Source organism: Diabrotica virgifera, chromosome 6 (genome assembly GCF_917563875.1).
Source record: "Diabrotica virgifera virgifera chromosome 6, PGI_DIABVI_V3a".
Classification (NCBI taxonomy): domain Eukaryota; kingdom Metazoa; phylum Arthropoda; class Insecta; order Coleoptera; family Chrysomelidae; genus Diabrotica; species Diabrotica virgifera.
This window is the reverse complement of record NC_065448.1, coordinates 194,393,111-194,419,708: the sequence shown is the minus strand read 5'-3', so window position 1 is coordinate 194,419,708 and position 26,598 is coordinate 194,393,111. Positions and strand designations below refer to the sequence as shown.

The window sequence follows — 26,598 nt, the reverse complement described above, 5'->3', positions numbered from 1 at the left end:
ATTATTCCCTAGTTTACGAATAACAGCAGACAACTCCTCAACAGTATTGGTATCGACTAATGCAATCAACGGAATATATTCAGGGATAATATTTTGCCTCAAGTGTTTCACGATAGTTTTCTCTAAAGGCTGCACCGTCAGCCGTTTTGCCAAAGACATAACCTGTGCCTGAAATAAAGCGAACGACTCATTTTTCTTCTGCTTCCTGGATTTGATCTGGTTCCATAAATCCTCGTCGTAGTCTTGGGGAAGAAACGTAGCCTTCAAAAGACCAATCAATTCGTTCCATGAAGAAACGGTACTACGAACACTCCTGAACCACACAGCAGCGCTACCTGTAAATAACTCGACAGCTGATCTGAAAAGAACCTCTTGTCCTACATTACGGGATTCAGCCAGGTCTCTAACTTTTTCTATGAAAGGGAAAACTCCTTTAGAATCTCCACTAAACTTAATGTTCCAATCAGCTAAATTAGTTGGATGCGACACCTGAACGACGGGAGCTGGAATATTAACGACCGGCTGTGAAGGAATTATATTCGAAGAAACTGATGGCCCAACAGGAACGACTTTGTCATCTAATTGCCCTTCTAAAAGTAAACAATCTGCAGAAGCCTCTGCCTTATACTCTTCTTCTTCCTCAAATTCTACGGGTAACCTAGCTATTCTAAAAGATAAATGCGTAAGATGAGCCTTTGCCCTACGATAGACCGAATCTCTAACGTCTCCTTCGAAATCTCCAATTAAACTACGGATGTCAACAGCAGTTTCGTCTATCTGCTTCTTCTCATCGTTGAATATTAACCTATTTTCCTCTAAATCAATAACGGCCTTTTTACTAAGTAATTTACGAAGCATTGTTTTTTTGTCACTAAGATTTTTCTTAGTCTTAACCCCTCGTATAAACAATTCATAATCAATTTCGTCATTTTTTAAGTATTGAACCACGGAGGATTCCATTTTGAATTATATTCTTTCAAAAATTATGCAAAAAAATTCAACAAAAATATTTAAACTCAAAATTTACTGTAAACTTGGAATTGGAAACTAGCAGTTATTATTTTATTTACCTTTGGAATTTTCTCTTTTCGTATTTACATTACTATCTTATTTCTTATCTGCGCATCCATCGAAATTTTATAAACAGTATAAAATCTCTATTCAGACACCTTTAGACAACAAGGAGCCACATTTTAAATTAGTGCTGGGAAAAATACCATTTACGTGTAAAACAAAAAAAGGAATGCAATGACGTTGTTTTTAAGTACTCGTTAACACGGAGCAAAAAGAAACAAAAAAATGACAGAAACCTCTAGGTGCGGTCGCCGTTTTATGAATAAAACTTAGGTTGCGTTAAAAATAAAAAAGCCTTTTTGTGACATTACTAATTAAGAGTTATATGAAAAACTTAGCGTTATTTTATGAATCAATAGTGAGCAGAACAACGTGGACAAAATAAGAAAACAAACTAATAAGAATTAGACAAAAGATAGCCCCACGTTCTAGGGTGCCATTTTATGAAGCACGGCAAATTAGCTAAACATGTGATGTACATAAACTTAAAAAAATACGTGCTACATAATTTAAAATCGCACCGGCGGCTCTAATCATCAAGAGATTTTAGGGTGTGAGTTCATACAATAATATTTATGCTAGAGAAAAGAAATTATTAATTTTTTGGGCGCCATTAATAGATCAGAATCTATTACTATTTATCTATATAAAAATTACAAAAATGTTACGAAAAAAAAAATGGTATCCCTTTGACTACTAATGGTACTTACCCTTGTTGTCTGTAGTAGGCTGCGTTTCCTAATACAATAAGGATACATAGATGGATTGTGCGAACAGAAAAAGACGAAATAAGTTTTAACATAGTTACCATTTATTTAGATAGAAAATAGTCATTAAACTGAGTTGATTAGAAAAATAAAAAAATAAGTCTTTCGCGTTTCATCTTAAAAGTTCAAAAAAAAGAAAAAGGAACGAAACAGTTTATTGCAAAATACCTGGTGATGATCCATTGTTGTTGAATTGCTGGAATCAGGTTAGCTCGCCAGAGTTGTGGATACGACGAAATCACTTTCACTTTTCACTTTCATTTTTAGAGTTAAAGTACTGTTACATAGTTGTTATTATATTATACGAAAAATAAAAATTCCATAGTTCTTTTTGTTTTATGAAAAGAAAATAACTGTATTCATGATTATGAGTGATACTTCTCACTGACTTGATAATTAAACATATTTTATTTAGACCATTGTCTTAAAAAAGAATGGAACGGCGTTCCACGAAGATTGAATTAAGTGTGGTTTATATGAGACATATTAAACGGAAGTCTTATCCGCAAATGTTGAACTAAATTCTGTTTGAACGAAAAATATTACACGCTGTACTAAGAAAACTATTATTTTATCGTACCGGACACAACACAGAGAATATACCGGTATGGTATTTAAGACAACATATCGCACTTGCGAGTTTCACTACAGAATCTTTAAGATTCCATCTTGCCTATTTAGGCACAGACAAGAAAAAATGCAGGTCTTTACTGCATGACCGCTAGAACTTAAGTTTCTTCCTTCTTGTCCTAATCTCCGACAAGATTCCTCTCTGCTCTCTATATTCACCTCCCTTTTTCACAGCTATCACCTAATTGACCAATAATCATCATTCCGAAATTTTCGTACCAATCACATAGCTGGGAAATAATGTTTAGACCAGCCTTATTATGATCATACGTTTCTTTTTCGGCCAATCACCACGAGTGTCCTTTTTGTAACCGTTTAAGGGTTCCCACGAAAGTTACTGCGTTGTAACCTTGTGGAATTCTGAGATTTCTATCACTCAAACACTTAGCAATCTTTCCTATTCTTCTTTTTATGAGGCATATCCTGTGCAAAGTAAATAATTCTTAGGAAAGCTGTCTTCGAGCTCTAAAGTGTCTTTGTAATTTTACTGCCTGCAATAGCTAAATTATCAGCTTAGGCGTCTAGAATTTCTTAAAATATTAATCCTTCCGCTTTCTTGTGGGTGGCCCAAGAGAAACGCGTTGGGAAGTACATTTCGTCTTACTTCTATCTATAACGACAGAGACGGACTTTTGCGATATTTAGATTGTGATTCTTCCAGCCTGTTTCAACTTTCTTTGGACGAATATTTTTTCACCTCCAAGAGGGGGTGAAAACCACCCCCAGGGCAAAAGCACATATCGGCACAATATCACTTTTTTTCTTTGACATGTTGGCTATGTGTATGCCAAATTTCATGTCAATCCAATCGGTTCTTTAAAATTTAGAGGATTTGCAATTTTTTACCTTTAAAGAACGTACTAAAATAGTTCGATTGAACCTAACTTACCTTAGTACAAATGTGCACAAAAAATAGTTACAGCCCTTTGAAGTTACAAAATGAAAATCGATTTTTTCCAATATATCGGAAACTGTTACAGCTTTTTTATTGAAACTGGACATATGGCATTCTTATGATATCTTAAACATCTTAAAAAATATATAATACAATGATATTTGTTCCTTTAAACCTCCCCAAACTTTTGTGTACGTTCCAATTAAATTATTATTGTGGTACAATTAGTTAGACAAAATGTTTTTAAAACTTTTTTGCCTCTCAGTATTTTTTCGATAAGCCAGTTTTTATCGAGATGCGGCTTCTTTTTAATATGTACCTATACATAAAAATGTTATGGAGGTTTTGTTCCCTTAAACCCTATAAATTTTTGTGTATATTCCAATTAAATTATTATTCTGGTACCATTTGTTAAACACCATGTTTTAAAACTATTTTGCCTCATAGTATTTTTTCGATAAGCCAGTTTTTATCGAGTTGTGTTTGTTTAATGCCTAAAAATATAAATTTAAAAAAAATTTCATATTATTACCAGGTCTCTATAATCTTACTTAACCATTTACAAATATGTGGTACATTTTAAAAATATACACCCCCTGAAGATCTCTAACGAGAGTGAAACATACGTAAAGGCGCTCTCTGAACGAACTGAAATAAATGACGTCTCTTGATTTGGTTTTACAGTGAATTGTTTTGTATTAGTTTTACTCCTAACTGAGTATCGGAACCAAGTTTTGGTTGGAATTTGGCCATAATGAATAGACAGGTCTTCTTCAAGTGCCATCTCCGCGATGGAGGTCGACAATCATCATAGCCATTCGGACTTTGGAGACGGCTTCTCTGAAAAGTTCATTTGATGTACATCCGTACCATTCTCTCAGGTTGCGCAGCCACGATATTCTGCGTCTTCCTATGCTTCTTTTTCCTTGAATCTTTCCCTGCATAATCAATTGGAGCAAGTTTTATCTCTCTCCACGTGTAATATGTCTGAGATATTCCAATTTTTTTGGTTTTGATTGTGTTTAAGACTTCCATTTCTTTATTCATCTTTCTCAGAACCTCTTTGTTGGTGACGTGTTCTGTCCATGATATTTTCAGAATTCTTCTATATACCCACAACTCGAATGATTCCAGTTTTTCATTGATGCCGCACTCAAGGACCAAGCTTCCATTCCGTAAAACAGAGTCGAGAAAACGTAGCACATAGCCAACCTTACTCTTAGCTCTTAGATTTCTTGTGCAGAGCACTTTTCTCATTTTGTTAAAATTCGCTCTAGCCCTTTCTATTCTAATTTTAATCTCCTGGAAGTAATCATTTGTGGAGTTGATAATTTTTCCAAGATATGCATATTGGTCTACTCGTTCGACACTGGTTCCGTTTATGAGGAGATTGGAGATTCTGGTTATGTCTTTGAGTTTTAGATATTCTCATAAATTTTGTCTTCTTGATGTTCGTTGTTAGACCTTATTCTTGCCTATCTATCGCTATTCTGTTAACCAGCCTCTGAAGATCTTCAATATTTTCGGCTAAGACGACAGTATCATCCGCATATCTAATGTTGTTAATGGGAACTCCGTTCACCTTTATTCTAGATGTTTCACCCTGGATACCCTTTTTAGGATCTCTTCCGAGTAGGCATTAAAGAGAACTGGCGACAATACGCATCCCTGTCTCACCCCACGTCTAATTTTAGTTTCCTCTGACAACTGTTCGTTAACACGTACTTTCGCTCGCTGCTTATAGTATAAATTAGATATGATCCTGAGGCTATTGTAGTCTATCTTCTTTAATTTCAGGGCATTAAAACAAATGAACAGAACGAACTCCGAATATTCAGCAAGAATACTTATTTCTGAAATCACACATGCGCTGAAAGAAATGAAATCAGTAAAGCACCTGGGTTTGATGGTATCCATCCAGAGTTCTTGATACACAGTGGTGCATACACGAAACAGTGGCTTGCAATGTTCTTTAATGATATACTTCAGTCAGGTAACATTCCTTTCTCACTTAAGCGAACAAAGATAATTGCAATTCCGAAACCGGGCAAATCAAACGATAAGCCAGAAAACTACCGCCCCATAGCTCTACTCAGCATGGTATATAAACTATTAGAAAAGCTTCTCCTCAACAGAATTAGTCACAGGATACTAGAAAATGTCCCCATTGAACAAGCTGGCTTCCGCCCTCATCGAAGCTGTACGGACCAAGTGCTGTCATTAACAACTTTTATAGAAGCTACTTTTCAAAAGAAACAAAAGACAGCAACAGTATTTATAGATCTAACAGCAGCATATGATACTGTTTGGAGACAGGGATTAATAAATAAACTGGCCCGCATTATCCCCTGCAGAAAGATAATTAACCTCATTGACAACATGCTGACCAACAGAGCCTTCCAGGTTATAATGGGAAAGGAGACGAGTAGACAGATGAAACTTAACAATGGTCTTCCACAGGGTTCTGTCCTTGCCCCTTTACTTTTCAGCCTCTATATTGCTGACATGCCTGAAACCGAATCTCGGAAGTTTGGATATGCTGACGACTGGACTCTTGCAACAAGCCACCAATCTTTAGAAACTACAGAAATCACTCTCACGAATGACTTATCCATCCTCAGCGAATACCTTAAGAAATGGAGACTACAGCCAAGTACTACAAAAACTGAAGTATCAGCTTTTCATCTAAACAACAAGTTGGCAAACAGAGAATTGCGAGTGTATTTTAATAACAAGCTGTTAAAACACAATAAATACCCGAAATACCTTGGGGTTACTCTAGACAGAACGCTCACATTCAGAGAACACCTGACGAAAACAGCAGCAAAATTGAAAACACGCAACAATATAATACAGAAACTCTGCGGCACTACATGGGGGTCCACAGCATCAACATTAAGATCCTCTGCTCTTGGCCTGATATATCCGGTGGCAGAATACTGTGCTCCAGTGTGGCTAAATAGCAGGCATACCCACCTGGTCGACACCCAACTAAACCGTACTATGCGTATGATAACAGGCACAATTAAGCCCACCCCTACAATGTGGCTACCTACCCTTAGTAATATAGCACCACCCAACCTACGCCGCGAACATGCATTGGTTAAAGAATATAACAAAATAATGGACAGTCGCCAGCTTCTAGTCCACAACGACATCCCCGATATTCTTGGAAACCGTCTCCGATCCAGGTTACCCCCTCTACAATCTGCTCAAGCGCTGCAGCAATCCAACTTTGACTTAAATACCCGATGGAGAGAAGATTGGGAAAGTAGGACAGATCCGCATTACCATAGTCTACCGGACATCATAGGGAAACCTGGCGAATTTGAACGTCCCCGTAAGATTTGGGCAGCCCTTAATCGAATTCGAACAAACTGTGGAAGATGCGCCGACTCCCTCCACAGATGGGGTAAACTCCCCTCGCCTTCTTGTGACTGCGGCGCTGCAAGACAGACGATCAGTCACATTGTTCAGGACTGCCCACGCAGAGCATACACAGGCGACCCTATAGACTTTGTAATGGCAACCGAAGGGTCAATCGAATATATAAAAAAATTGGACATCTGTTTGTGATGCATTGTATAATGCATAAATCTAACTATATTCTGTGATATACTTAAGCCATACGCTAAATAAATAAATAAATTTCAGGACATTCATTAATTGTTCATGTCGTACTTTATCCAAAGCTTTATTATATAGTCAATAAAACACAGATATACACTGTGGGCCGAAATAAAGGAGTACATTTTTTAGTTCAAAATATTTTTTTTGTTTTTTGGGAAATTTAATTTTTTTTGCAGGACTAATTTTGCAAATTTGGAAACAAAAATAACGTACAGGTTCGGACTTATAAAAAATTGATGTAACGGTGCATTTGAGCTCGTTGCAAATAAAACCTGTCGTAGCTAAAATTGAACTGATATGCTCTTTTGGTAGGTTAACTATCCAGAACACTTCAGTAAACATAAAATTTTTCAAAATTACCGGATTCACAAAATATCATTTGTTAATTTAAATAATGTTCCGAAAGCGCCTTCACCACAAAATTTAAAATAATCCCGAATTTGTAAAATATCGTTTTTTTCTTAAATTGAGAAATCTTATTCGAGTACTTTTCTAATATTTTCACCAGAACGAAATCCTCTTAACACTAAATTACATCTTTTCCATCGTTTTTGCGTCATATTAGCAGTAATTTTTGTTAAAGGAATTTCTCAAACGCTCAAATATGTCAATTATACTTAGTAAGCCATGACTGCTTAGGTTGCCATGGAATTTGTTTGACATTTTTATAGTTAAATAAGTATATTAGCTAGTTCATAATGCCACTTCTAAGCAAAGAGGACAGCATATTAATTAAATATTACCGTGAAAAATATAATTATGGTGCAAGAAAAATTGTAAATGCATTTCCTGAAAAAAAATGGCTTATTGGACCGATAGGAAAGTTAAGACATCTAAGGGAAACCCATGGGTCCATTGAACATAAAAGTGGAAGAGGAAGGAAGCGAACCTCAAGAACTGAAGAAAATATTGCAAGAGTAAGGGTTGTTTTAGGAAATATGCAACCTGGCCAATCTGTTGGAACAAGGAAAATCGCAAAAGAAACTAGGACTTCCCGCACATCAGTTCGAAGAATCATTAAAGAAGATTGCCATCTGAAAGTATTTAAAAAAGTTTACTGTCAAAGACTTACTGCCAATGTAAGAGAAAAACGACTGGAAAGATGTAATTTGCTACTAAGAAGATTCCGCTCTCGTAAAGACATTAGAAAAATATGGTTTTCAGATGGAAAAATGTTTTATTTACAGCCTCCTAAAAATACCCAAAATAATAGGGTGTATTCTGACGTACAATTTAAGAGAGAAATTCCACTAGAGCATCTTTTATTTGAAAAAAGTCATTTCTCAAAAGGTGTAATGATCTCTGTTGCAGTATCCATGTTGGGAAAATCTCGTCTGATTTTTGTTGATGCCGGGGTAAAACTTAATTCAGAAACATATCAAGAGCAAATCTTGCAGCACCTATTACCTGAAATTGAAGAAGTATGCGATGATTACACTTTACAGCAGGATGGTGCTCCTTCGCACACTTCCCACAATACAAGGATATTCTTGAGCGAAAATTGACCGGACTATATTGAGCCAGAGATGTGGCCACCTAACAGTTCAGAATTAAATCCGGTTGGCTATTCTATTTGGGGAATTTTCGAACAAAATTTGTATGACGGACAACAATTTGAAACCATCGAACAGCTCAAAGAAAGAATGCAGTTTGTTTGGAACAATTTTGAACAGGGTATAGTAAATGGGGCTATCAATTTATGGCGCAGATGACTTCAAGAAGTGGTAAACAATAATGGTGGCCACATTCATAATATTTTAGTCTAAGTTTTAAAATTATTAAACTGTTTTCATAAATGTGTTATTTGTTAAAATATTATATTTCCTAATTTAAAAAAATGATATGCGAATCCGACAATTTTGAAAAATTTCCTTTTTACTGAAGTGTTCTGGATAGTTAACCCAACAAAAGAGTATATCTGTTCAATTTTAGCTAAGACAGTTTTCATTTGCAACGAGCTCAAATGCACCGTTACATATTTTTTTATAAGTCCGACCCTGTACGTTATTTTTGCTTCCAAATTTGCAGTCATATTGAGCATATGTTGGGCTATTAGCCCTGCAAAAAGAAATTGAATCGCCCAAAAAACAAAAAAGTTATTTTCAACTAAAAAATGTACTCCTTTATTTGGGCCCACAGTGTACTCGTATATCTTGATTGACGTCTAGGCACCTTTGTATGAGGATATTAAGTGAGAAAAGAGCTTCACTCGTTCCTAGGCCTTTGCGAAACCCAAACTGTGTATCAGTATCATTAATGTCTACAGTCGGAAAAATGAAAGAATACCCATGAACGAACATATAAAACACGCTGTATTTTCCTGTCACCGTGTCACAAAGAAAATTGTCCAGTGCAAGTACATGTAACAATTATTAAATGTACTTGCGCTGGTCAATTTTTTGTGTGACACGGTGACAGGAAAATACAGCGTGTTTTATATGTTCGTTCATGGGTATTCTTTCATTTTTCCTACTGTATGTCCAGTTTATGATATATTCGTTTATGGATGACTTTCAGTAGCAACTTTAGCACATGGGACATCAAGCTAATGGTGCGGTAATCGGCGCATTCTCTTGCGTTTTTCTTTTTGGGGAGACAAACAAAGATCGACGTTAACCATTCTTTGGGTAGGTAATACGCCTGAGCTATAAATTTGGTTCAAGAGTATCACTAGAACATCAATGTGCTGCTCATCTATAATTTTTATTAATTCGATAGGAAGCATGTCAGGTCCAGGGCTTTTTCCGTTCTTCATTTTTTAATGCGTGTGCTATTTCTTCTCTTGTGATATCTGGACCTATTTCTTCTAAAGTAAATTCTATGTTTTCCAGGTCTCCTCTTTCATCATCGAACAGTTCATCTATGTATTTTGCCCAACGGCGGATCCAGCAACCTTGCAAGGAGGGGGCAATGAAATAAAAATTTTCTCGTCACTCGCGTACGCAGGATTCTTTTTCGGAATGGGCTGTTACTTTCTTTTTCTTCATGTACCATGTCCTTTCAGAACGTTGGTTTATATCATAGCTATCTTAATTATTTTATTCACTGCCACCCTAAATCAACCACGAAGTGTTTCTTCGTTCTGGACTGCATTTGGCTTCTATTTTCACTTGCATAATATTTTATAGCAACCTATATTTGAAAGTTCTCATTACATGTCCAAAATACTCCACTTTTCTCTTCTTGATGCCTTCTGTAATCTCAGTAGTCTTGCTGAGAAGTTCTAGTATGGTGGAGTTTAGAATCTTCTTCACCCAAGATACTTTTAAAATTCTTCTATAGCACCACATTTCGACCTTCATAACCTCAATGCGAAGATCGATTTTAACGAAAAGTCTTGAATTTAAAATATTGTTTATTATTTTTATTTCAGTTATTTTAATTGTTTAATTGTAGTAAACTTTGTATGCTTTGGTCTTCCTTGTTTTACGAGAGATGTTGCTGTTTTGCATCTCAAAGGTGGAATCATTGCATCGCGGTGATTTCCCTTAAATAGGCAGGCTGTTGATATTTGGTTTAGATTTGTGACTGCATAGCTCCACCGAGGACGCATGAGATGCATAAATAGCTATCTGGAGATTTTGGTCCAACTCTGAAGCAAATAAAAACAAAAACTGCCTTTTCCTCCTTCCTAGATCGATTTTATTCACAGTCCAAGACTCGACACCATACAGTACGACTGAGAACACGTACTTCGGAGAAGGAATTCTGTTTTATGTTTCAGTTATTTAGTTATCAACAGGACACAAAACCCACTATTTATTTTCAATCGTAATTATCTCTTTCTTAAAAAAAAATGCAACACCAGGCGAAGTCTCAAGGAGGGGGCAATTGACTCCATTGACCCCCCTTGGATCCGCGCCTGATTTTGCCCAGCGTTGTACTTTCTCATCGGTCTGTGTTATAGTAATCCCGTGCCTACCCAGGACCCCGATTTTTGATCCTTCGCTTCGTTATCGATATTCCGGATATTCGCTATCTGTACACTCTACAGATACAGATAGCGAATGATCGATAACGAAGCGAAGGGTCAAAAATAGGGGTCCAGAAGTGCACCAGTGAGATTTTGTTTTCTTAGCCCTGTCATTTCTTTTACTTTCTTGTGTAGATTAAATAGATCGTATCTTTTTTGAAGGTCCTCGATCTCTTTGCATTTCTCTTCAAAGTGTTTTTCATTTGCCTGCTTTAGCATCCTGTATTTATTGTTATCTTTGTTCTTATATTGTCTCCATTGTTCCATCATATTGATTACCTCGTCGTTCATCCAGTCTTCTTTTCTTTTTGTGGAAGTCTTCAGTATTTCTTTGCACGGTTCTAGTAGACAATGTTTTAGTCGATCCCAGTGCTCGTCAATATCATTGGTGTCTATATTCAGTTTGCTACAGTTCATATGCAGTTCGTGTTGGAGGCATTCTTTTACGTGTTGTTGTGTAGCTTGCTTGTGTCTATTGTAGGAGTTCTTTGACGTCTTTTAATATTTTTAAGTGTGACTGAAACAGACAGGTAACGACATGCAATTTTAAGACCTCCCCGTGACTTCCTTTATCCATCATTCGCTTGGTTTGTAAGTAATAGAAACCACGAATAGGAGTAATCAGAAACTTGGTACCATTAGAGGTTTTATCTCTCCGGAAATATAACTTCGAATTATTATAAAAAATTATTATCTTTCTCTACAAATCACCTAATAAACATAGTGTAACGAAAGAGAACTCTTGACCGACCCCCGTATAACGGTACATAACTCGATAATGACGCTATTGAATGTTCGAGGCGGTGGCGGAGCGGTAAAGAGTGTTCGAGAAAGTACCTCAAGTAGGCGTGACAAGCTGATAGTTAGAGATGAGCGTGGATTGTTCCAGAATAACGGCTGGGCTATAAATAGGAACGGATTTTGTAAATAATTTTAGTTTAAGCTAGAGTTTGTAAAAGAAAACTTGTATAAATAAATAATTAATAAAGTCGTATATAAATACGAATCGCTCGTTTTATTACAATAGTTTTTGTCATTCCTACTATTATTCATTAAACATTTACTGTTCGTTTTTATTATAGGTGGTAGAGTAATTTTGGCATGCAGAAATATAAAAAGAGCAAATGAAGCCATCGAAAAAATCAAGGCGGAGTGTATAGGTCAACAAGACTTGGGCGAACTACTAGCTGTATGTCTCGACCTCTCGAGTTTAAAATCTGTCAGATCATGTGCTGAAGAATTGCTCAAAACTGAAAAACAAATTCATATATTAGTCAATAACGCTGGACTATTTGGAATTCCATATGGAAGAAGTAAAGAAAACTATGAACTGAATTTTGCAACCAATCATTTGGGGCATTTTTTATTTACTTTGTTACTACTACCAATAATAATTAAAAGTGGTCCTGCCAGAATAGTTACTGTTTCTTCAAGATTGCATACATGTAAGTTATAATATCTGAATTCACCGAACTCAAATTTCTTATTTAGATCTAGATTTCTATTAGTAAACTTAGGTAATATGTTTATTTTTTGTAACAGGTTAAATATACCTTCAAAACAAGGTTAATACAAAAAAAATATTTTGGAAAAAATAATAAATAATATTGGAAAAAGTCGTTTTGTGTCTGTATTTCTTATCATGTATTTGTCTATCTCTGCTTGTATGTATTTCTTATTATGTATTCTTCTATTATGGTTCTGCTATTTTTGTATACGATGGATGGTTCGGATTGTATATTCGTACTGTCAGATTATTAAATTACATTTATTCTCTCTCTCCCATAGCGCTATAGCCCAAATCTGGCCCTGGCCTCTCTCAGCATTCGTATCCAAGTATCTTTGTTCCTGGCTGTTCTCCTCCAGTTGTCCACCCTCAATATCTCTTTGGCATTTTGATCGGTCTATCCACCTCTTTATTGATCTTCCTTCTGACCGACGTCCCAGCATAGTTCCGCTAAGCGTTCTACTAGGTATTCTGTCGTTATCCATAATAAGGTGGCCTGCCCAGTGCAATCTTTGTATTTTTGCATAATTTGCAATAGAAGGTTCTTTGTGCTAGGTATTATTATAACTAGTGGTTGAACCCTATTCTCAATATACCATTGTCACAAATTAGTCCAAATATCCTCCTAAATATCTTTCTTTCAAATACCTAAGGTTTATTGTATTTTTAGTCATGATCTAGATTTCTTCGCCATATGTCGCCTATGGGTGCCTTTGGCATCATCCGTTTCCGTATTTCCTCCTTCTCGCTGCCATCCTCAGTTTATTTTATTTATTTATTCTTACACCCAGGTATATAAGATGTTTTACTACTTCTATATTAGCGTCGTCGTCTATTGTCAAATTCTAGTCCAAGTAATGAAGCTTAAAATAGGACAAAACCTCGCAATTTTTACAGAATGGATCGATTTGCTTGAAAATCTGAGAATAAGTAGTGGATAGTCCAAGGATCAAAATCTATATAATGCCAAAGGAGCTTTTACCATGGGGGTGGTTGACCACCCCAAAATTTTTTATTGTATTTTGACCGCAAAAAGTAAAAACATTCACTCTAAGCAAAAAACGTTCTTTACATTTTTTGATAAAATCAACAGTTTTCGATTTATTCGCTATCGAAAGTGTTAATTTTATATAGAAAAAAATCAATGTTGTTAATAAGTTTTCGGCTAATAACTCCAAAAGTTTTCGTTTTATCAAAACAACTTCACTTAACAAAAATGTACCGTTTGAAAAAATAAACAAAACCGTTTCTTTTAATTTTTTTAAGACCAATAATAATCGAGCTATACACTATTAAATTTAGCTCTTCTTCGTCAAATGCTAAATAGTGTAGTTTCAAAGTCAAAAGACGGGAAAACTATGCATTTTTCGAGTATAACTTGTTCAAACCAATTTAAAGCATTTTAAAAATATCCAGAAATAAAAACAAAGTCTCTAGCTCAAAAATTAAGTGCCACCCTAATTAAAATTAGTCATTAACCTTATTTGGTCTTCCTTATTTGTATATTAATAATAGGTTCTAGAAGTTTGACCGGCTTAGAATGATTAGTTTTTAAAAAAATGGAGTTCTAAGCGAATAACGAATTTTTGTAGTTTGGAAAAAAATGGCCTTTTCTTCAGAATAGAAAGATTAGCATCAGAGATACGAAAAAATGTTTAAATATGAAATTTTAGCTTATTTAATTCCCAAGAAACTGGTTTGCAAAAATTTTTACTACGGCAAAAATTGAGTGAGCTATTGATAATTAAAACTTGTAATAACATGCAAAATCCACCTTTACCAACCCTTTCAAAGTCACCTCTTTTTGCGACTGAGGATTTTAGAAAGATTTAATATCAATAGGCTTATATACCTTATAAAAACCTACAAAACTCTTTTTTACCAAACTTTCTAAGATAAAAAATAGAAAAGTTACGGCTAAAAAATCAATATATTTTTTGAAAAAAAAAAGGAGAAATCCAATTGGAAGCATAATAATGTAAGTTAGGGGTGTTTTTAGTCATTGGCCTTATTCATTCTTCTTTATTTATGTATTATTAATAGATTCTAGAAGTTTGACTGGCTTAGAAAGATTAGTTTAAAAAAACGAGTTAAAAGCGAATAACGAATTTTTGTAGTTTGGTAAAAATGTCGATTTCTTCAGAATAGAAAGATTAGCATCAGAGATACGAAAAAATGTTTAAATATGAAATTGTTATTTTTATTTAATTCCCAAGAACTTGGTTTAAATAAATTTTTTCTACGGCAAAAATTGAGTGAATCGTAAATTAGTATATTATTGAAAAACACTTATTTTTTCGATATAAAACTAACACTTTCGATAGCGCATAAATCTAAAACTATTCATTTTATCAAAAAAATGTATAGAGCATTTTTTGCTTAGAATTAATGTTTTTATCAACTTTTGCAGTCAAAATATAATAAAAAATTTCCACCCCCGGGATGAGGTGGCACCCACCCCATTACGAAATTAGTTAGATTGTTACAGGGTGTTCGATAACATAGTGGCAGACCAAACTTATGTTTTTTTAAACGGAACACCCTATATTTTATTTTATATTCGAAATCCTCTTAACTTCCCCATCACAAAAATATAAAGGTTTGTTATGTTATACAGGGTGAGTCATGAGGAACTGTACATACTCCTACCTCGTATAGAGGCTCCTATGGGGAATATCAAATGACCATTAAAAAGTATCTGCTCCCATTGTTTAATAATATACAGGGAGAGTTTCGCATTTTGACAGAAATTTGTATTCGTCATCATTTTTGAACGGTCCGATCGATGTGTCTCTTATTTTGGTTAATCGTTACACTATTACCACCTAATCAACTAATTTATTCAAACTAGAAAAAAATCAGGTCCGGCTTCAAAAAAATTAGTTCGTTTGGGTCTTAGAAAAAATTTCACCCTTTATACGCTTTTTAAAAACTATTATATGAATTTTACAAATTAGACAAATAAGCAATTAAAATGACATATTTATATTTTCCCCACACGATTACTTAATTTTTTATAAAAAAATCAAATTTGACTATGAATTAAAAGTTTGGTAAAGTGAACCATAGATTTTAAAAAAATAACTTTTATTACAAAAATTGCTACCACCCAATCAACTGATTTATACAAACTAGAAAAAAATCAGGCCCGGATTTAAAAAATTAGTTCGTTTTAGTCTTAGAAAAAATTTCACCCTGTATAAGCTTTTTGAAAACTCTAATATGAATTTTACAAATTAGACAAATAGGCAATTAAAATGGCATATTTATTGTTTTCCCCACATGATTACTTAATTTTTTATAAAAACATCAAATTTGACTATGAATAATTAAAAGTTTGGTAAAGTGGCCCATATTTACTAGAAACCAGATTTAAAAAAATTAACTTTTATTACAAAAATTAATTTTTTTTTGAACAAATATTTAATTTAGGTTACCACCCAATCAACTGATTTTCTCAAACTAGAAAAAAATCAGGTCCGGATCTAAAAAACTAGTTCGTTTTGGTCTTAGAAAAAATTTCACCCTGTATACGCTTTTTGAAAACTCTAGTATGAATTTTACAAATTAGACAGATAGGCAATTAAAATGGCGTATTTATTTTTTCCCCGCACGATTATTTCATTTTTTATTAAAAAGTCAAATTTGTCAAAATCGGAATTTTACCATAAAGATAAAAAAAATTAAACAACGTTTTTCTTAAAATTAAAAGCTTCACCATTTTTTTTCTATACCACGTCTAGATATAAAACCCATAACACTTCTCTTTGGATTCTATAGTTTAACATAGACGTGATCAAATAGATAAATTTTAAATTTTTCCACTTAATTTTTGCGATTTAACTTTGCAATTCACGAGTCTGCAACTTTTATTTTTAAAAATTCATAACTTTTACGAGAAGAAGACCGAAAGTCTACAATAATTTTCATAACCTTCACAATGGTAAGAGATATGTGCTGTAAAAATTTCAGAAAAAAAATATTAAAATGGAACAGAGTTGTACCGAGTTAAACCGTGATTTAATTTTTTTTTTCATTTTTAAGTTAAAATTCCGTTTTTGACAAATTTGATTTTTTAATAAAAAATTAAGTGATCGTGCGGGGAGAAAAATAAATATGCAATTTTAAAATTCATATTAGACATTTCAGAAAGCGTATACAGGGTGAAATTTTTTTTTAGACCAAAATGAACTAATTTTTTAAATCCGGGCCTGACTTTTTTTAGTTTGAATAAAACAGTTGATTGGGTGGTAACATAAATTAAATATTTGTTCAAAAAAAATTAATTTTTGTAATAAAAGTTATTTTTTTAAAATCTATGGTTCACTTTACCAAACTTTTAATTATTCATAGTCAAATTTGATGTTTTTTATAAAAAATTAAGTAATCGTGTGAAGAAAAAAATAAATATGCCATTTTAATTGCCTATTTGTTTAATTTGTAAAATTCATATTAGAGTTTTCAAAAAGCGTATACAGGGTGAAATTTTTTCTAAGACTAACACGAACTAATTTTTTAAATCCAGGCCTGATATTTTTCTAGTTTTGTATAAATAAGTTGATTGGGTGGTAACATAAATTAAATATTTGTTAAAAGAAATGAATTTTTGTAATAAAAGTTATTTTTTTAAAATCTATGGTTCACCTTACCAAACTTTTAATTCATAGTCAAATTTGATTTTTTTATAAAAAATTAAGTAATCGTGTGGGGAAAAAAATAAATATGTCATTTTAATTGCTTATTTGTCTAATTTGTAAAATTCATATTATAGTTTTCAAAAAGCGTATACAGGGTGAAATTTTTTCTAAGACCCAAACGAACTAATTTTTTTGAAGCCGGACCTGATTTTTTTCTAGTTTGAATAAATTAGTTGATTAGGTGGTAATAGTGTAACGATTCACCAAAATAAGAGACACATCGATCTGACCGTTCAAAAATTATGACGAATACAAATTTCTGTCAAAATGCGAAACTCGCCCTGTATATTATTAAACAATGGGAGCAGACACTTTTTAATGGTCATTTGTTATTTCCCATAGGAGTCTCTATACGAGGTAGGAGTATGTACAGTTCCTCATGACTCACCCTGTATAGGGCTTTTACAAAGTTATAAACAATTTTTTATGAAAAGCGTAACAAGATCAGCTCCCTGTATAAATAAAAAAAGCACAACAGCGATGGTTTATTGGTGCCATATTTTTTTGTTGATTGTGAAAATGTTTAAGAATTGTTGATATTGCTAATTTTTCTTATATCGAATACAGGGTGAGTCAAAACGCAAGTACATTCTTTTCTCAGAAATTTTAAATGGATCACCCTGTATTTTATATTACTATCGAAAAATATTATTACCGTACTTTAATTTTTGTATAATATTCCCTATGTCTAAATTTGTCAGTTTTCGAGATATTTTCGTTTTTCAGAGCAAGTTATTAATTAGGGTGTTCTATTTAAAATTACTGTGAAAATAATGTACTTGCGTTTTGACTCACCCTGTATTCGATATAAAGAAAATTAGCAATATCAATCATTTTTATAAATTTTGACAATCAACAAAAAAATATGGCACCAATAAACCATTGCCGTTGTGCTTATTTTTATTTATACAGGGAGCTGAACTTATTACGATTTTCACAGAACATTGGTTATAACTTTGTAAATACCCTGTATAACATAGCAAACCTTTATATTTTTGTGATGGGATGTTAAGAAGATTTCGAATATAAAATAAAATATGGGGTGTTCCATTTAAAAAAACAAAAGTTTGGTCTGCCACTATGTTATCGATAACTAATTTTATAATGTGAAGCGCAAAGTTAGCTACAATTTTTGTTATTAACTTTTATTGCTATCTATTACTATAGCGGATCTACTAAGCTTTTTCACACTAATCAATCACTTTGATTTTGTGTTTACCTGTACAGGTGTGCTGCGAAGTAATGAACGCAACCTGTATCAGCAGCCAGATGGCCGGTACGGTGTTCGAGGAAGCATGGGGAACAATATATGAAAGAATCAGCCGTCTTAAAATGATTTTCCGAAAACGTTGCTAGCTCTTAGATCATTATAGTTACAACCCCTAACTTTAATTTTTTTAATAGCACCCTGTAGTAACTAAGGGATGAATATTTAGGGAATGAACTTTTTCTACTCCATATTAAAGTGTATTACAAATGGAATAGACAAGGGCGCCCATATAAAAATTTTTAGGGGGGGCAAACGTGAAGATGTTGCACATTACATTTTGTATATTTCGGATGACAATATATACAGGAGACTCTCTCTATAACGAACACGGATATAACGAGGTTTCGCTTATAACGAGGTACATTAGGTGTCCCATGAAATTCCTATTGAACTATAACGCTTTACAACGAGGCATATTTGGTTACAACGAAGAAAATTGAAATCGAAGAATACGTGTCTTTACCTGTTTTTAGCGTTGTAATGGTCATAAATAAATAAATGCCTCAACTGCCTGTACATAGAAATGCCCAACATCTGTCTTATTATCGAGGCCAGTGCTGTAATAAACTCGGCCACCTGTAATAAACTTCTGCCTGTTTATCGACCGATATTGAATATTATAGGAAATTTACAATTTATGACGGCGAAGTCTCATTGTTTACTGTTCAGGTTGACCATCGACACCTAATAAACTACGTAAGAGGCATCAAAACATTTCAATATTATTGTTTTTAAATTATTTTAAATTATTATTTCCCATTTAAAGTAGTTCAATATTATTGTTGTTTGATATAACGAGATCCGCTTATAACGAGATAATTAGTCCACCATTTCAGTTCTCGATATAGAGGGAGTCTACTGTAGTTTAAACTACCTAAAAAACCTAATTTGAACCTGTTGTGAGAAATTATTCATACATTTAAATACTAGACCAGGTTTTTAAATGCAAATGTAATGGGTACCACAAAAGTTGTGCCTCTCTTTAAAACCCGTTTGAAAAGAATACAATGCTTGCAAAGCCCTGCCTTCAACTTTGGCTAGTAGACTAACCATGAGTATTTGTCGAACCAAGGTTTTACTTTATAATCTTAAAAAGGAGCCCCCTTTATTTTTGCAGATTTAGAATCCTTATGAAAAATAAGTCACATATATTCCAAACATTTTTAGAATCGTTGATAGATGGCGCAAATAAATCGCATTTTCCGATTATAGCGGCATCCTCAACAATTCTAAAAAAAGTTTCGAATAAATGTTACTTATTTTTTGAGGAGGAAACTCAATCTGCAATAAAAAAACGGGGGTTCCTATTTAAGATTTTAAAGTTAATTCTCACCCCCACCTCCAGAGTGTGGAATGAAAAATCCTGTTTAATGTCATTCTATAGATTTTTTAAAAATATTAAACACGTGTTTTTTAGTTTTTCATTTGGAAGTATATTTCTCCAGATATTAAACCGTTTCTATAATTTTGCTATGGCATCACGATATATCGTTTTTCCGATTATAGCGCTCTCTATCCACAATTCGCAAAATGGCTCGAATAAAATTTGCTTATTTTTACAAGGAAAATCCAAATCTGCAACAAAAATTAGGGGTTCCATTTAAGATTTTAATGCTTCACACCCAGGGTTTAAAGTGGTGGACAGGTTTAGTGTCATCGCATAGATTTTTGAGAAATATTTAACACATATTTTTCAGTTTTTCGATCTGATGTTCATTTCGCGAATTATTCGACCTTTCCGCTACTTTTGGGACACCCTGTATATAACACTCATTCGTCATGAAAGATCACCTGTTTTCATTTAAATAAAATTGTTCTGTTCATCATACTATACACTTTACAATAATCTACTTACTAAAAAAATACTTTTGCAAACTAAAATTTGACTATGTTCAATAAATTTAAAAAAAATGGCTCATTATAGGCCAGGAACCGAAGCTTTTCATCTCGCAATTTTTACAGAATGGATCGATTTGCTTAAAAATTTGAGAATAAGTAGTGGATAGTCCAAGGATCAAAATCTATATGATTTCAAAAGGCGCTTTTACCATGGGGCTGGTTGCCACCCTATCTCGGGGGGTGGAAATTTTTTATTATATTTTGACCTCAAAAGTTGATAAAATCGTTCATTCTAAGCAAAAAATGTTCTATACATTTTCTTGATAAAATTAATAGTTTCCGATTTATTCGCTATCGAAAGTGTTAGTTTTGTATAAAAAAAAATCAATGTTTTTCGATATACTCATTTACGATTCACTCAATTTTTGCCGTAGAAAAATTTTTCTCAAACCAAGTTCTTGGGAATTACCTAAATAACCTGCAATTTTATATCGAAACATTTTTTCGTATCTCTGATGCTAATCTTTCTATTCTGAAGAAAATGGCATTTTTTACCAAAATACAAAAATTCCTTATTCGCTTTTAACTCTAGTTTTTTTAAAACTAATCATTCTAAGCCAGTCAAACTTCTAGAATCTATCATTAATGCATAAATAAATAAGAAGTAATAAGTCCAATGACTAAAAATACCGCTAACTTACATTATTATGCTTTCAATTGGATTTCTCCTTTTTTTTTTCAAAAAGATATATTATTTTTTCGTCGGTCTTGACGGTCCAGTTAGCTGGGGCTCAGTCGATCGACAAGTTTAGTGGATTTGCGATTTGCGGTCGCTGGTTCGAGCCTCAGCTAGGTCATGAAATTTATAAAAGGCCAACGCCGTAGTATAAAACTCAATAGAGTCTACGGTTTGGTCTGGAATAAACTGGCGTCTGATCGGCCTATGGAGGAGCGGTACGGGAAGGGATAAGGGCTTCCGGCTTGGTGATACTCCTCCATAGATCCCTACCGAAGGGCGTTGACGCCTAAGAACGGTGTATACATATATTATTTTTTAACCGTAACTTTTTTATTTTTATCTTAGAAAGTTTTGTAAAAATGATTTTGTAGGCTTTTAAAAGATCAACCCTCTGCTTGCGATCACTTTTCCGCTGAAAAAAATGGGGACTGACACTCTTTTCAGTATAAGTCACTTAATTTTTGAGCTAGAGACTCCTTTTTAATTTCTGGAGATCAATATTTTTAAGTACTTTAAATTAGTTTCAACAAATTGTCCTCGAAAAATGCATTGTTTTTCCGTCGTTTGACTTCGAATCTACAATATTTAGCATTAGATCGATTACTATTGGTCTTAAAGAAAATTTAAAAAAATGGTTTTGTTTATTTTTTCAAAACGTACATTTTGTTAAGTAAAATTGTTTTGATAAACGAAAACTTTTGGAGTTATTAGCAGAAAACTTATTAAAAACATTGATTTTTTCGATATAAAACTAACACTTTTGATAGCGAATAAATCGAAAATTATCAATTTTGGCAAAAAATGTATAGAACGTTTTTTGTTTAGAATGAACGTTTTCACCAACTTTTGCAATTAAAATATAATAAAAAATTTTCACCCCCGAGATGCGGTGGCAACCACCCCCATGGTAAAAGCGCCTTTCGGCATGACATAGATTTTGATCCTTGGACTATCCACTACTTACTTCTCAAAAATTTTCAAGCAAATCGATCCATTCTGTAAAAATTGCGAGGTTTTGTCCTATTTTAAGCTTCATTACTTATACTATTAGTAATTATCGGCCAGAGATCGGATTTCTTGCTGATATGATTTGCTTTGCAGTATTATAAATAATTCATTTAATTTGTAATTTTGGGTGTCGATTACAGTATAGATATATTATGTTTCCACGTTTCTAATATCTTTCAATGTTTTCGTTAATCGCATACCGTGACTGTGCGAAATGTGTATTATGCACATTCCATATAGACCGCTGTCACAGACACACAGATTTATTTTCTGTTAAACTATTAATTACCCAATATGTGAATTTTTTATTAATAAATATGTTGTTTCCAATTTATCTCTCAAAATTATCCAATAATTTTTTGATAAAAATACGTTTTGTAATATAATTTTAATTTTTGTTCTTTCCCGAAATGCTAGGGGGGCCACGGCCCCCCCTGCCCGTGTGTATGGGCGCCTATGGGAATAGATCAGTTTTTGTCCCATTCGAAAATCTCTATTCGTTTAAGAAATATAGCCTAGATAAATTAGTCTGGGACACCCGGTATTTCTTAAATTGGGTTCTGTACCGCCATTCTTTACTATATTACGTATGTTTGCCAAATGTCTCGACAAAATATTTAAAATTATAAAGCTGCAATCTTGGAACGCCTTTTCCGCGCGCTGAAATATACATATTATAATGTGTTATTATTTTATATTTTTGTTATTCTAGATAATTATTACAAAAATTTTTTAGCGGCATCCAGCCTGGACTTCAGTGACTTACATTATGAAAGAAGAACATACGGTGCCATAAAAGCGTACTCTGAATCAAAACTGGCGAATATTTTATTTATGAATGAGTTGGCTAGGAAATTAAAAGGTAAAATAATGTTTTAACATACTTTAACTGAAAATTGCTACGCCGCTTTTTTATGGGAAGCAGATGGTAAATACTCTTATCTAAGGATCATACCAAACCAAGCCGTGTTGCGTAAAGGAACACTACTCTAGCGTGTGTTGGATCCATGGTGGAAGGGTCCATTTGCACGTAGTCCCCCTAGAAGGAGTCGTGCTCACAGATGCATCCATAGCTCCCTGCTTACCAACTAAAGTCCACCCCCTCATCTCAGATACTCTTGCGGTAGGTCCTCTCCAGACCGGTGGATCACCAACCAGGCTCCTCAAATTCCTTTCCCGGTTTTGGGATAAGTATCTTTAACATGCTTTAACTGAAAATAATTGCTACGCTGCTATTTTAATGGGAAGCAAGTGGTAAATACTCTAAGGACCGTACCAAGCTGTGTCCCGTTAAGGACGTCCTAGCGTGTGTTGGATCCAGTGTGGCCGCTTTTTTTATGGGAAGCAGGTGGTAAATACTCTAAGGACGCCCTAGCGTGTGTTGGATCCAGCGTGGAAGGGTTCATTCGCACGTAGTCCCCCTAGAGGAGTCGTGCTCACAGATGCACCCATAGCTCCCTGCTTACCAACTAAAGTCCACCCCCTCATCTCAGATACTCTTGCGATAGGTCCTCTCCAGACCGGTGGATCACCACCCAGGCTCCTCAAATTCCTTTCCCGGTTTCGGGATAAGTATCTTTAACATGCTTTAACTGAAAATAGTTGCTACGCCGCTTTTTTATGGGAAGCAGATGGTAAATACTTCAAGGACCGTACCAAGCCGTGTCCCGTTAAGGATGTCCTAGCGTGTGTTGGATCTAGGGTGGAAGGGTCCATTCGCACGCAGTCCTCCTAGAGTAGTCGTCCTCATAGATTCACCCATAGCTCCCTTCTTACCAACTAAAGTCCACCCCCTCATCTGAGATACTCTTGCGGTAGGTTCTCTACAGACCGGTGTATCACCACCCAGGCTCCTCAAATTCCTTTCCCGGTTTCGGGATAAGTATGAGATTTGCCGTTTTCAGACCTTCTGGGAACTCTTGTCTTCTTAGCAGCTTGTTCATAATATCCTGTGCCCATTGTACTTTCACCTCAATTATGGTTTTTATCTCGGACGCTATTAGCTCCAGGCGCTTGTCCTGCGTGGAGCGTTTTCCCAGCTTCCGACACTTCATCCCTTATGAATTCAGTCACGAATATCTCCACCTGGAGTGACGTATAAAGATTACTTCTTCCCTCTGTGGAAACAGAGCCTTGACCAATTCCTTTCTCCAGCTCTCTTCGATCTTAAAGAAGCCCCCTTTAAAACCCATGACAACTATTCGGTAGGCGTCTCCCTAGGTATCCTTTTCAAGTTTTTCGCAACATCTCCTTTTTTCGACATTTATTTCTCCAATTGAAACCTCTATACTCTGGGTATTGAGATTTTGAAGAGGAAGAACTGACGAAATAGGGGAAAACCCGGAAGAGAAGTGATTTAAGATACTAAGAAGAGTGGCTTAGCTCAGAAGAACAAATCAAATGGGCAGAGAGACACTAAATCTCAAGTGAGTATTCGGGCTAGCTTCAATACACTGAATATGGGCTCTGAGATATAAAACAGATATATGGGATAATGAAATGATAGAAACAAGGGAGAAAATGAGACCTATCAATACAAAAATTTAAAGCAACTAGATAAGAACGATGGAGATAGAGTGATATGAAGGTGCGACAAGGAACGAAGAAGAAGGGCGCCAACTCGAACAGACAGCTCGGCTTTATGGACCGAGAATTTGAAAAGTTCGAGGTTTTTGAAGTAACGAACGACAGGAAATAAATGACAGTTGATACAATGACCTGAAATACAAAATACTCACTATTACCCAGCTCTTTTTTGGCGGCTTTATTTTGGTCTTTCTACCATCTCTTCCATCACTCGATGCCTCCCTCTGTCTCTCGTGACTTTTCTTCTTAGCTCCAGCTATACCGCTTTGCAATTTAAACTACACGTCAAAATGTCTATTTTATTATTGATTGTGGTAGTGTGGTATGGTTACGTGCATTACTTTTTTTCAGAAAAGAATATAAATAATGTAAATGTCTATTCATTGCATCCAGGCCTAGTAAGATCAGAGGTGGGCAGGAATTTAGATGACGCATGGTTTCCAGGAAGTTATTGGATCTGGTCGAATGTACTTGGATTGTTTGCCAAAAGCCCTAAACAAGGTGCACAAACATCAATATACTGCTCAGTAGATGAAAAATGTGCAAACGAAACAGGGCTTTATTATGCAGAATGTGCACCAGTATCTCCATCGCAAGCTGCAAGAAATGAAACAGCAGCAAAAGAGTTATGGGAGGTCAGTTGGAAATTGGTTGGTTTAAAAGAAGACTTTAATCCTTTTAGAAAGTTATGAATTTGATTTAAGTAGGTATATGTACTTATTAAGTTTAAGTGTTACACGCTCCTGAAAAATGAATATAATTCTTCCTTATCAACTATTTTATCTTCGGAGTATAATTAACATTTATATTATTTGATTCATGTCTATTATTGATAATAGTTTCTGTATATAGGTAAGTCTAAATATATTTTTGCATAATATCATCTTTACTTTTATTCACTGATAATTTGATAGATTTGATAATTCAGACATCTTACTTTCCCATTTTATATTAAATCTTCTATTATAATTTATTCTTCTTGATATAGTAGGTAGTCATGTTGTGACTGGCTGATTGACATAACGCACCTTTAATAAAAAAGCGAAATAACTCAAAATTCATGGTTTTCGAGATTTAATCATAAAGTGAAATAACTAGACGAGAAGAACCTGTTCCGTTTAACAGCCAGGTTAAAATGATGAAAATGAGAAAAATAAATGTTTTTCCCGCTCTTTTTTACTAACGCCTTTGCACAAACCGGTACCGGTAAAGTGGTGGAATTCAGTTATACTCCGGCTGTGTTTGGAGGTAAGATATCCGGTATTTTCAAAGAAAGTGATACAATACGAAACAATTCTGTGTTTTACTAACGAGTAAGTATATTATTTGCTATCGCTTTTTAGAAAAGTGTATTCTTTCAGATTTATTTCACTTTATTAGAAAACTAGTTGAAGATTTGTTAGTTCATTTATGAGTTAGTTCATTTTAGTAGAAATTATTTCTTATTATGTGCCGTATTATTTCAACTTTATGCAGTTTCTAATTAAAAATTTAAAAAATTACTAAAGTACAATAAGTATTATTTCAATATTCTACTATTATTTTATTAGATAGGTAGTTAGAAACCTTCACGTTTTTGACTTGTTTCACTTTATTATAAAATCAACAATAATTATTGTAATAGTAATACTTTTAATATGCAATGGTTTGATGTTTGTATTGATAGTTATGTACTTATTTTTTGATAATCCAATTTAATTAGATTCTTGTTGACTATCAGCTTCTTGTCTAACTAACCGGTATAATATTTATACTCTTGTTTTAGAGTGGCGTCTTCTAGTCTAGAGCACAAAAATACTTGGGTTAGTAGCGAAAAATTCCTCATTGGATAATAATTCCATCAATGAAAAACCCGTTAATAATAAATGTGAAACTACGGAAGAAGTAAGTTTCAATTTGTATTACTTTAATATATGTATAAATACACATTTTTTTATTATAAACTAAGGCTTTTACTTGTTTCTATCAAACAGTAATAGTATC

At 34.1% G+C, this 26,598-nt stretch overlaps 1 protein-coding gene across 1 annotated transcript in view; it reads left to right on the top strand.

Moving 5' to 3' along the window:
* The window catches only part of LOC126886616 (retinol dehydrogenase 11-like), a 36,491-nt gene extending 10,993 nt beyond the window's left edge, over positions 1–25,498 (top strand). Inside the window, exons 2-4 of the mRNA XM_050653606.1 lie at positions 12,052–12,414; positions 22,766–22,891; positions 24,967–25,498. Coding sequence (XP_050509563.1) covers positions 12,052–12,414; positions 22,766–22,891; positions 24,967–25,307 — 830 coding nt within the window. The 3' untranslated portion in view covers positions 25,308–25,498. The remainder of the gene's footprint in view (positions 1–12,051; positions 12,415–22,765; positions 22,892–24,966) is intronic.
* The last annotated feature ends 1,100 nt before the right edge of the window (positions 25,499–26,598 follow it).